At 38.3% G+C, this 13444-nt stretch overlaps 1 protein-coding gene across 1 annotated transcript; it reads left to right on the forward strand.

The window, feature by feature from the left end:
• Nucleotides 1–707: 707 nt before the first annotated feature.
• Nucleotides 708–9274, forward strand: LOC131979254 (CD209 antigen-like). The gene is made up of 7 exons (XM_059343199.1): nucleotides 708–801; nucleotides 890–988; nucleotides 2129–2308; nucleotides 4167–4346; nucleotides 5398–5540; nucleotides 8792–8895; nucleotides 9118–9274. The coding sequence occupies exons 1-7, from the start codon at nucleotides 729–731 to the stop codon at nucleotides 9272–9274; spliced, it is 936 nt and encodes a 311-aa protein (XP_059199182.1). The 5' UTR covers nucleotides 708–728.
• The last annotated feature ends 4170 nt before the right edge of the window (nucleotides 9275–13444 follow it).

Genomic DNA, 13444 nt, shown 5'->3' on the forward strand with positions numbered 1-13444 from the left:
TTTTTCTTGATTCTAATGAAATACACATGACCTATTTTCTCAATATGTTGAAAAATATTCTTGAATCAGTAAATGCTGGAGCCATCATCTTGACATAATGATATGATAGGCATTATATTTCTAGAAACCAGCAAAGTCACACTAAAAAATAGTGAACTTTTCTTCATACAGCTACAAAAACTTTCATCTGGATGTAGACAATGTTTCTTCAAATTCTTGAAATAAGGCAAAAGCTGTGGAATCTTTATATCAAACAAGTGAAAAAGTCTGCCATGTCAACAACTTTTCTCACCTCAGAAACATGTGACTTCCTCACAATGTGAAATGTTGCGAAATGGTAACCAACAAGATGATAAAAAAAACATCTTTCACCTGCATGTAGTGCAGTCTATGCTGTTTTCACTTTGATATGAAAGAGGTTTTTTTTGCAAATTCTTTTTGAAAAGCCCAAATTATATTGAACATGAGTTCATGTGTAAAAGCAAGAAAAGGGTGAAAAATTGAAGATTGAGGAATACTTTTGCAAGCTACTGTATGTATGTATAATAATGTGGCAGTGGGTTGATGTCACAAACTTTTCTCACCTCTGAAACATGTGACTTCCTCCGAATGTGACATTTTGAGAAATGGTAACCAACAAGATTATAAAAAAACATCTTTCAGCTGCGTGTAGTGCAGTCTGTGTTGCAGAGCTGAACCTTTAGGAAATAGTTAACAGCTTATGAGTGATGGAGGACGAAATCTATGAAAATGCGGATTATCCCGATTCTGTTAATGCAGCACCTTTGAAAAATCAGACAGGTGAGAATGTTCAGTCTGTCAGTATATTAATATTTTTATTATTATTGATTAGTGTTGCATCACTGACTGTACTCACTGGTTTTCTCAGGTCCCAGGATCTCTGAGAGCATATGTCGTGCTGTAGTTTTCTGTCTGGGGCTGCTGAGTGTTTTCCTGCTGGCTGGACTCATCGGTGTCTCCGTCCACTGTGAGTCTAAATCACAAACACAAGTTAACCCTCTGAAGTCAGGAGATTTTGGTTCAAATTTGTCAACTTCCTCTGCATTAATGTCTGTCTGTGTTCAGCATCTTTCAGTCTGTCCTTACATCACATGCATGGCTCCTTTTTCTCCACACAAACTTGGCTATCAGTCAGATTTTTCATTTAATTTTAATGAACAAAGTATAAAGCTGCCAGGAACCCAAAATACAAACAAAAGACACAGGTTTCTATGGAAATGGAAATGGACCTTTTTTTTAAACCATTTATAGACACAAAACCAGCAGAAAAAAATTATAAATAATAACACTACAAAACAGTCTATTTGCACATAACTTAAAAATAGTAATAGTTTTCATTGTAGAAAGGAAATTCACATTTTAAAAATGGTCTAGAAACATAAATGTGACTGTGAAAGCTCCTATGATTGAACTTTAACTGGCTTTCTCAGCTTGTCTACATATCAGATATAAATAAAGTTATTACTGTAAATAAAACGTGTATTTTCAATAAATAAATAGATTCCAGAGACTGAAGTCATACTTTTACTTCTACTCTCAAACATGTACATCAAAATCTGTGTGTCCGCCCTTTCGTTTTTTTTCTCGTTTTTTTTTTTTACTTTTGGGGGTATAACAAGTACTTTTATATTTACACTGTAAAAAATGTCTGTAGATTTTTTACGGTGAAAAACTGCTAAACCATGACAGTAAAAGACGTAAAATGATAAATGAGTTAATTCAGTTTCAGTAACAATGAAACACTAAATGTTTATATCAGACAAAACAGGATTTTTTACAGTTTTGTTTTTTGAAAAATACATTACTACACTGTAAAATACACTGTAATATGTATTTAATGTAATATATATACAAATCATCACTTTAATTTTTACATTTATCTTTTGTAAAAATACTTTTTGTCACTGTTAAATGTACTAAACACCATATCTCTAACAGAAATATACTGTAATATTTTTTGCAGTGTACTATTAATATTGATGCTGATACATTTGTTCTTTTACTTCATTAAGGGCTTGAATGCAGGACTTTCACTTGTAGTAATAAAGCATCTGAATACTTCTTCCACCACTGTAAGTTTCTGAGGAATGTCTTTTGATTATTTCAGGCCACGTCTCTTTAAGTGGACCAGCTGCTGATCTCTCTACGATCAACGCCAACCTGACTGAGCGTCTCCAGGCCAGAGAGGACGAGTTGTCCTCCGTGTCCTCAGAGAGAGACCGGCTGAATGCCACACTCACTGAAAAGACTAAAGAGCTGGACAGGCTGCAACTTTTGTCCAAACAGAGTGAGTATGTGTGTGTCTCATTCTCTCTCTCAGGTTACACAACAAACACTGTGAATAGTGAAAAGATAAAACATTACACACACACAGGTAACATTATGTGATTTTAGTTACACACACACACATGCGCGCATAAGCGAGCACACTCCTCCAGATACACATGTTTCTCACACACTCACTTTTACTATTTTTAACATAGTGATGGTGAATTAACGGCATCAAACCTTGGACATCTGTCCTAACAGACTAAGATTCCCACAGCACTTTGAGTGCTCTGAGTGCGAGATGTGAAAAAATAAAACTTTGTCATAGAGCTAAACCTAAATACATCACCGGAAAGGTCTTGGCCTGGAGAGTAACATACATCAATTTAAAGGTTCTATAATATTCTTGCTTTGAGATATTGACCTTTGAACCATAACCCTGGGGCATATTTAAATGATTATAACTAAGAGACAAAAAGGGTTACAGACATGAGACCTACTGTTATAGAAAGGTGTTGGCATGGACTATAATGTGAGCATAGTCACTAAGGGGTGGGAGTGGGGGGGCTTTAGGATATGCTGAAAAAAAAATCCCCCATTGAACAAGACAATAGTTAAAGTCTGATGCCAAAAATGTGATTGACATTCCCTCAAACCCCTGGAAAGCCACTAATTAAGTATTTCCAACTTCCATTCTTAGGGGAAACCCTGTTTTATTAAAAAAACTACAACTCCCTAGACCTCTCTTCAGTACTTTTGTCGACATCAGCACACTTGTTGTAGTTCTTCCGTATTAGGGTTGTGAAAACCTATTTCTACCCAATATAGCGAATATCACACACTGTCTAACAAATCATTATACTGCATGTATTTTATCTATGCTAAAAAAAGACAACAATGTTTGTTTAATGAAGATATTTTAACTAAAACAGGAGAGCAGAGTCCGGAGCATTTACAGTGATGTTGAAAAATATTATTGAATTAATAATCAGTAAATGTTCGAGCCATCATCTTGACATAATGATATGATAGGCATTATATTTCTAGAAACCAGCAAAGTCACACTAAAAAATAGTGAACTTTTCTTCATACAGCTACAAAAACTTTCATCTGGATGTAGAAAATTTTTCTTAAAATTCTTGAAATAAGGCAAAAGCTGTGGAATCTTTATATCAAACAAGTGAAAAAGTCTGCCATGTCAACCACTTTTCTCACCTCAGAAAGATGTGACTTCCTCACAATGTGAAATGTTGCGAAATGGTAACCAACAAGATTATAAAACAACATCTTTCTCTGTTGCAGCCCCCAAACTATGGAATGAGCTGCCTTTGCACATCAGACAAGCCTCCTCACTGTCCATTTTTAAAACTCATCTTAAAACCTATTTTTATTCTTTGCCTTTTAACCACGCATGAGACTCTGCTCTTGTTTTAGTGTTTTTATGGTCTGCTTTTATTTATTGTTTTGTTTTTTTTAAATTGTCTTTTAAAAAGCAATGAATCTATTTATTTTAGTGTTTATTTCCTGTTTTATTTATTTTATTGTCTCTTGTTCTGTTTGTTTATGTAGAGCACTTTGTTGCGGCTGTGGTTGTTTTAAAGTTCTTTACAAATAAAGTTGAGTTGAGAGAGTTGAGTTGAGTTGAGTTGAGTTGAGTTGAGTTATTACGGTAAAGTTCTGGCAACCACAGCTGCCGTTTTGTTTCCATAAAAACAACAGGGTTTTTTTTGCAGTGTACTATTAATATTGATGCTAATACATTTGTTCTTTTACTTCATTAAGGGCTTGAATGCAGGACTTTCACTTGTAGTAATAAAGCATCTGAATACTTCTTCCACCACTGTAAGTTTCTGAGGAATGTTTCTTGATTATTTCAGGCCACGTCTCTTTAAGTGGACCAGCTGCTGATCTCTCTACTATCAACGCCAACCTGACTGAGCGTCTCCAGGCCAGAGAGGAGGAGTTGTCCTCCGTGTCCTCAGAGAGAGACCGGCTGAATGCCACACTCACTGAAAAGACTAAAGAGCTGGACAGGCTGCAACTTTTGTCCAAACAGAGTGAGTATGTGTGTGTGTGTGTGTGTGTCTCATTCTCTCTCTCAGGTTACACAACAAACAGGTTGAATAGTGAAAAGATATAACACAGAAGTTAACATCATCAGAAAGGAGAAAAAAATCAAGATCAAAATGAGCAAAGATCAGAAAACAATAAAATATGTATAATATAAATGTGTGTAGACTATGATGAGATTCTTCAAATATTTATAACAATTAATACTAGTAATGTTATGATACTATATAATATACAAGGAGCACACCTACAACAAGCATTCCTTTACAAGTATTTATTTATACAGCAACCTATGAGCTGTGTCTGTGTGCGTGTGTGTGTGTGTGTAACTAAAATCACATAAAGTTACCTGTGTGTGTGTGTGTGTGTGTGTGTGTGTGTGTGTGTGTGTGTGTGTGTGTGTGTGTAGCATGTGTATCTGGAGGAGTGTGCTCGCTTACGCGCCCATGTGTGTGTGCATGCATGCGTCAAAGGCTTTGGGGTCGACCAATCAGAGCAGAGCAATCAACAGAATTTACTGCAGATACACATGCTTCACACACACACACACACACACACAAACAGGTAATTTTATGCAATTACAGTTACAGATAAGCACACGAATGCACACATGCATGCACGCGTAAGCATGCGCACACACACACACACACACACAGGTAACATTATGTGATTTTAGTTACACACACACACATGCGCGCATAAGCGAGCACACTCCTCCAGATACACACGTTTCTCACACACTCACTTTTACTATTTTATTATTGTACCAAAGCAATTGCTGTAAGTGTATCAGTGCTGGCAGATCGTGATAATTTAAAATTAGCATAAAATATATGAAGTAAAACTTTCCCCAACCTGTTTACATTCAAATTACTGTGAAACAGTCAGTTACAATGTATAAATAATGTAAAGCGTCACAGTGGTTAGTTATAAAAGTTCAGCTGTCTGAGCTTAAAGTCCAACAACCGACAACTTCTCTAACAGAAGGACACGTGTCTTGTCTGACCTTTAATGTCTCTTGTTTGGTGTATTTCTCAGAGAAAACGTGTCCTGCAGGATGGAAGATGTTCAGCTGCAGCTGTTATCTCCTCTCCTCTGCTAATGGTTCTTGGGAAGCAGGCAGACAAGACTGCAGAGACAGAGGAGCAGATCTGATGATCATAGACAGTTATGAAGAACAGGTTCGATGCTCTATCTCTTCTTTTTCTGGTGGGTTTTTTTCTGAATCAGGGTCTAAAAGTAGAGGATGCTGTATCCTGTGTAGATTGTAAAGCCCTCTGGTTTTATCCATCGAACACAACTTGTTGAAACGCAGGCCATCACAAAGGACCATTTACCCTCAAAGTATGTTTTCTTTAATAAAAAACTGTAAAAACAAACAAAAAACGAATCAAACAGGCATCATTTTCGTAATTTTTTACTTTCGAACAGTTCTTTAACAGCTCATCAGGTCCATTATTTTTAATGGGAAATTGAATCACAGTTCAAATGGTTTTTATGAAAATGGTGAGGTGAATCAAAAATAAAACTAGGACTGCAAGCAGTACTGAACGGGCCCTCGCAGAGTGGAGCCATCGGGGGAGGGCGCGTCAGGGGAGGGCACGTCGGACTTGGCGCTGTGGGCTCAGTCCCTATGCATACCAAATTGCGTGTCTCCTACCACTGTGCTTGTGGTAGGTGTAAAACATGTTACTTTCTGTTGCCAGCAGGGGGCGCTATGACTGTGTGTCAATATTGACACGTGGGTGTGTCCTGGGCTGGACCCTAATCACGCGTGTGCAATTTGGGACAGATTGGACAATGTATGGTCAAGTTATCCAGTCTCGTGTTTCATGGCGAGACGCCATATTTTGCCGCCATGCCACGCCCACATAGTGTGACCGTCAGTAAAGATTTATACAACTTTTGATCCCAAAGGCCTTGTGATGCTACTGACCAAGTTTGAAGTCAATTGGATAAAATCTGTAGGAGGAGTTTGTTAAAGTATGCAAGGTGGAAATGGGTAAAAATGATGAATTGTGTGATTTTCAAACCAAGATGGCGGTCTTCCTGTTGGGTTTGAGGTATGGGTCCAAGAGGCTTTTTGGTGCGTCTCCATATGAAGCACGTGTGTACCAAATTTCGTATCTCTACATCAAACCTACTGCTGGGGCTAGGCGTTAAAGTTGTTACTTCCTGTTGCCATCGGGGGGCGCTATGACTGTGTGTCAATATTGACATGTGGGTGTGTTCAGAGGTGGACCCTCAGCACGTGTAAGAATTTTGGGCCAGATGAGACAATGTATGGTGAAGTTATACAGTCCCGTGTTTCATGGCGAGACGCCATATTTTGCGGCCATGCCACGCCCACATAGTGTGACAGGCGGTGAAGATTTATATAACTTTTGATCCCAAAGCCCTTGTGATGGTACTGACCAAGTTTGAAGTCCATGGGGTGAAATCTGTTGGAGGAGTTATGTAAAGTATGCAACGTGGTCATATAATAAAAGGGGGCGTGGATAAAGCATAAGGGGCGGGACTTTATGAAATATTGTTATTTAGAAGTGTTAAGGGCTGGACTCTGATGAAGCATGAGAAGTTTGGACCAGATCGGACAAAGAATGGGAAAGTTATAACGATCTCGTGTTTTATGGCGAGACCCCATATTTTGGCGCCATGCCACGCCCACATAGTGTGACCGTCGGTAAAGATTGATACAACTTTTGATCCCAACGGCCTTGTGATGCTACTGACCAAGTTTGAAGTAAATCGGGTGAAATCTGTAGGAGGAGTTCGTAAAAGTATGCGACCTGGAAATGGCCAAAAACGATGACAAGTGCAATATTCAATCCAAGATGGCCGACTTCCTGTATGTTTTCGGGTATGGGTTCTTGAGGCTTTTTGGTGCGTCTTCCTATGATACACATATGTACCAACTTTCGTGTGTCTAGGTGAAAAAAACCTATATTGTGAGGATGTTTTGAAAATTTCAAGGGGGCACTAGTGAGTCATTTTGCAAGGTCCATTCCCGCGAATACGTAAATTTCAAATCTGATTTATGTATATTCCAAATATGGGGAGTTTTTGAATATGATAAAGGCCTCAAATAAGCGTCGTCAAATAAGCGATGTTAATCCGACCAACCACTGTGCTCGGGGTAGGTGTAAAACATAATACTTCCTGTAGCCAGCAGGGGGCGCTATGACTGTGTGTAAGTATTGACATGTGGGTGTGTCCCGGGCTGGACCCTAATCACGTGTGTGAAATTTGGGACAGATTGGACAATGTATGGGGAAGTTATACAGTCTCGTGTGTTATGGCGAGACGCCATATGTTGCCGCCATGCCACGCCCACATAGTGTGACATGCATTAAAGATTTATATAACTTTTGTTCCCAAAGGCCTTGTGATGGTACTGACCAAGTTTGAAGTCAATTAGATAAAATCTGTAGGAGGAGTTCGTTAAATTATGCGAGCTGGAAATTGGCAAAAACGATGACAAGTGCGATATTCAAACCAAGATGGCGGACTTCCGGTTGGGTTTGAGGTATGGGTCCAAGAGGCTTTCTGGTACGTCTCCACATGAAACACGTGTGTACCAAATTTCGTGTCTCTACGTGAAACCTACTGCTGGGGCTAGGCGTAAAAGATGTTACTTGCTGCTGCCAGCAGGGGGCGCTATGACTGTGTGTCAATATTGACACATGGGTGTGTCCCGGGCTGGACCCTTATCACATGTGTGAAATTTGGGACAGATTGGACAATGAATGGTCAAGTTATACAGTCTGCTGTTAGTTGGCGAGACGCCATATTTTGCCGCCATGCCACGCCCACATAGTGTGACCGTCGGTAAAGATTTATACAACTTTTGACCCCAAAGGCCTTGTGATGGTACTGACTAAGTTTGAAGTTGATCGGGTAAAATCTGTAGGAGGAGTTCGTTAAAGTATGCGACGTGGAAATGGGCCAAAACAGCAGGAAACGCCATTTTCGATCCAAGATGGCCGACTTCCTGTACGTTTTAGGGTATGGGTCCTTGAGACTTTTTGGTGCGTCTTCCCATAATACACGTGTGTGCCAAATTTTGTGTCTCTACGACATTCGTGTGCGAGGGGCTTAATTTTCTTGACTTTCAAGGGGGCGCTAGTGAGTCATTTTGCCACGCCCATTCCTGCAAATACTAGAATACGTAAATTTACTAGGAGATTGACGTATATTCCAAAAATGGTGAGGTTTTGAATATGATGAAGCCCCCAAAAAGGCGATTTACTTTTGGTATGAATAATAATAAACGGACCAATTTCAATAGGGTCCTCGCACCGTTAGTGCTCGGTCCCTAATAAAATAAATACATAGCACACCATTTAGTAGTAATACTGTACAGTAACACAGCAACTTTAGTACAGTAATAGTCTTTAAGCTATTGCAATAATCCTTTTTTTTTATTGTTCAGGAATTCATCACTAGGTTCATCAAGAGACGCACTTGGATTGGTTTGAATGACCGAGACAACGAAGGCGTCTGGAAATGGGTTGATGGATCTCCACTGACTGAAGCGTAAGGCATACAGTAAATATTACTACTCCTTATTTTAATATAGACACAGAGTAAAACTTTCTTTTACTGTTGATACTTTAAGTAGATTTTGATGCTGATCATTTTTACTTAAGTAAGGTTTGAATTCAGGTCTTTTACTTGTATTGGAGTGATTTCACAGTGTGGCATCAGTACTTTTACTTCAGTAAGGATCTGAATACTTCTTCCACCTCTGTCTCTTAGGTACTGGTACAGAGGAAATCCTGATAACGGTGGTGGAGATCCAGAGTGGGGTGAAGAAGACTGTGGAGAAATCCTAACTGACCAGTATGTGAGAGTTAACTGGAATGATGTGAGCTGCGACAGTGATCTGCAGTGGGTCTGTGAAAAAATGCGTTGACATAAAATATAATAGATTTTTAAATACTTCTCCAATGTGTATATGTTAAAGCCTTTCAAAAAAAAATAGTCATTAATGCACAGAACCCCTACTCAAATGTCACTATAAATGCTACGACATTATTCCACAAAACTTCACAAAAATCAATATTAATTCAGCATTTGTATGTCTTTTATGAAGACAGGAAATGGTAATAAAAGTGGACCAATATGTAATTTTGGATCAATATGGTTACTACCGTTGACTTCCTGTGGTGGGATTTTGTAATCCAGATAATACAATAGAGTTACAAAATGCCTGAAATTATAAAAAAAAATATAAAGAATAATATGAAAAGTTACTTTCTCTGGCTCCCCTACCAGTCAGTTAATTTACATATCTGCACCCAGCTGCCGTATGACAACAGATTAATTTGACCATTTTACAAAAAATCCCCCCAATGTAACCCTATGGAGAGTCTAGAGTGATGATGTCATCGCTCAGAGTGTAGAGGGAGAGAGAAAATTGTCAAAAAATAAATTTGAAAACTGCGCTCCAGGCCGCAAATTCCACTCTACAGAAATAATTTACACATAGAAACGTAGGCAAATTTGTTTCCTCCCTCACAATCCTCTGGTAAAGCTGTCAGAGTTATAGTTTGGGCGTAGGACGCACAGATGAGCATATATATGGGTTCATTAGTACTCTAAAATCTATTTGCATATCATTTAACCGAAGTAGCAACTAAATATATGTATATTACACACAAATTAAGGCTTATAATATTGCTTTTACAATGATCAATGTTGTTAGCAAGGTTAACAATGCTTAATCGCCGGTAACCCCTACACACACATAGAATCCATATTTTTGAACTAAATTGGCATAAGTTAGGATTTCAGTTTTATGGGAAAAGACAAACTCATTAGATAAATCAGCCTAGCATTTCTGAAGGGGATGCTCTGGTTGATACATCAGAATAGGAATTTGATCTCTCAAGTGTTTTTTTTCCCCGCATCTTACAAACAGAACATATAGAAGTGTTTATCAATGTTTATGATCAACCTGTGTATCTCATGATAATTAATCCAGGTATTTGATGAAGGTTTGCTCATAACATTAGAAAGTGTATTAGAAGATGTTTCCTGTTTGATGCTCTGAATTTTTAAATATCCCTAGAGTTCCCATGTTCATATAGAAACACACATCTTCCAAATTACCTTCTGTAGATGTTGCTAATGGATATCTCCATTAGAGGGGGGATTATGTTGTGGAATTAGTTTGAAGATGTATTAAAATATCTGACATATAGCAGTTTAAATATGCATCAAACATGTTTTGACAAACACACAGAAATCTGACCAACAGTCTCTGTCTCTTTACAGGAAACTTCTGCTTGATTAAGATCAGAGCAGCTGTGTTCTGATATCAAAATTAGAACATAACAGGAAACAACAGGACATTAATACCTTAGTTACACAGAAACATTGATGCACGAACCTGCAAGATAAAAGAGACACCAAGTGTCGTCTCAATCTGTGTTGTTCTGACTTTTGGATTTGTCTATCATCTGTTTTTGATACTTGCTAAATAAATCCTGCACAAGGCTGCTATTCGAATCCACCTGGTTGTCAGTTGTTTTTCTTTAAAGATTTTCTACAACACGTGTAGTGCAGTCTGTGTTGCAGAGCTGAACCTTTAGGAAATAGTTAACAGCTTATGAGTGATGGAGGACGAACTCGATGCAAATGCGGATTATCTCAAGTCTGTTAATGCAGCACCTTTGAAAAATCAGACAGGTGAGAATTTTCAGGCTGTCAGTATGTTATTATTTTTATTATCAGGGCCTCGGGGTGAAGCCCCGAGAACTACTGTTATACTGTGGATTTCTTCTTATTCCTCTTGCAGACGCAATTTCGTTCCGCTACTAATTATATATCAAAACCTGCCGTTTGATCGGGATCGGTGTGCTATTACTTTTCTCTACGGAATACGAATTTTTCGCGAAAAATTGCCCAAAACTTTGCATTGAAGTGAATGGGACGGCCGAAAGAAAATGAGCGAAAAAGAACATTAATTGAAGATTTTCAGACGTCGTGCAAAACTGCAAAATTTTACATTGAAGTGAATGGGACGGCATGAAAAAAAAATAGCAAAAAAGATCAATAATTGGCGATTTTCAAACGTTTACTTCTCCGGCATAATTTCACCTAGAGACTCCATTTAAACTTTAAACAGTAGACACAAGTCTTGAGTATCGGTGTATTAATCCACGTTTCGATACGTCATATAGTTTTTTATCAATCCCTGTTCAATGACCATGATCATTTTTGGAGAAATTCTGAGATTATAATGGGTGTGTATTGCACGGAATGTTCGTGTAGAGGGAGAGAAAAAACTGTCAAAAAATAAGTTTGAAAACTGCGCTCCAGGCCGCAAATTCCCCTCTACAGAAATAATTTATACATAGAAACGTAGGAAAATTAGTCTTCTCCCTCACAATCCTCTGGTAAAGCTGTCAGAGTTATAGTTTGGGCGTAGGACGCACAGATGATCCACCAACACGCACCAACAGCCTCATTGGCTCCCATATTAAAAACGCAGGAAGATTTCAGAAAAAGTTTTTTTAGATCACTCTAACAAAGCCATTTTGTCTTTTTTCTTAAAAAAAACAAAATATGTATACGTTCAGGAAGAACTCAGGACGCTCAAAGTGAAGTCGGATCAATGATAGGTATTATGATTTTGCCAAAAATGCTTTCTGTTCGAGGCCAGAAATTCAAGTCTGTCCACCTCTGGCTGCTCACTGTCGCGGAACTGTCTCCACTGTCAGTTAATTTCAGTTGATTGCTCTGCTCTGATTGGTCGACTCCACCTGGCCACCTGGTTGCTTAGCTCCCAAAGCCCCCCCCCCCCCCCCCTACAACACAGACATTTTAACTGAAAACAGTTAACATTTCTTCAGAAAACATGAGACCTTTTAACTTGACCATACATTGTCCAATCTGCCTCAAACTTGTCATGCATGATGATGGTTCATCACTGACCAGTTCTACATAACAATATTTAATAAATTCCCGCCCTTGTTGATTAGCCACGCCCCCTTTTGCTAAAAAATGAACCGTTTGTCGTAGAAACTTGTATAAGGTGTCAGATTACTCGGCATAGAGTCCCTGTTTAACTGGTGATTGATTACCCCGCCCCTTTTGATTAGCCACGCCCCTTTTTACTAACTAGTGAACCGTTTGTCCTAGAGACTTGTATGAGGTGTCAGTGTATTCAGCAGAAACTCCCTGTTTAATCCCTGCCCCTTTTGATAAGCAACGAAAATGACGGTCCAGAGGCAAGCACACAATCAAAATTGCTTTAGAAATTTTATAGTTTTAACTATTATTAGTAACTGTTGAGAAATGCATTGAGGAAACCTTTAAAATTAAATTATCTGACTCCAACACAAAATCCTTACCTGTTTTTCTCTGCGCCGATCGTTTGATGACGAATGATGAGCAGGACACGTCCCAGTTCTCAGTTTAACTTTATTTTATTACAATACATCAAGAAATTTGCAGTTACAGAGTCTCTGGGTTCAACCTGGAATTATCTACCTCAGTATCTCTGCTGTATCTACAGTAAATAAGTTTCCTTTTAAAAGTTGAAAGTCTATCTAAGACAGTAATTCATCTGTTGGGTGTGTTGTGGGAATGATCTGTTTTCAATAACTCAGCTTTATTTAGTTTTTGGGTAGGTTTAGTAATTTTATTATATTGTCAACTATTGTGTGGGTTTGTCTATTTTATATTGTATGTACTTGTTTTGTTTTTATTTGATATTTTAGTTTTTGTATAGTTCTTAATTGTGATTGTATTGTATGTTGTATGTGTTACGGACCCCAGGAAGACTAGCTGATTGCTATGGCATCAGCTAATGGGGATCCTTAATAAAATGAAATGATATCCAAAGGAAGGATTAGGCTGGTCAGTTCATGGAGGTTGGGATTAATCGCTTACTTTTTTTTAGCCACCTGAAGAGTTTAGTTCCTTCTGCCACTGTCTTTCTCTAATTACAGCCGAGGCTTTTAGCTTCCTTAAATCATCTATTGCTCGATCACACTTCCTTTTTATTCAGTCGAAAAAAATAGTTTTGCAGATGTGGTAAATAGAGAGATAGAGACTTTATTTATCTCGCAGGAAC

The sequence above is a fragment of the Centropristis striata genome, chromosome 10 (assembly GCF_030273125.1).
Source record: "Centropristis striata isolate RG_2023a ecotype Rhode Island chromosome 10, C.striata_1.0, whole genome shotgun sequence".
Taxonomy (NCBI): domain Eukaryota; kingdom Metazoa; phylum Chordata; class Actinopteri; order Perciformes; family Serranidae; genus Centropristis; species Centropristis striata.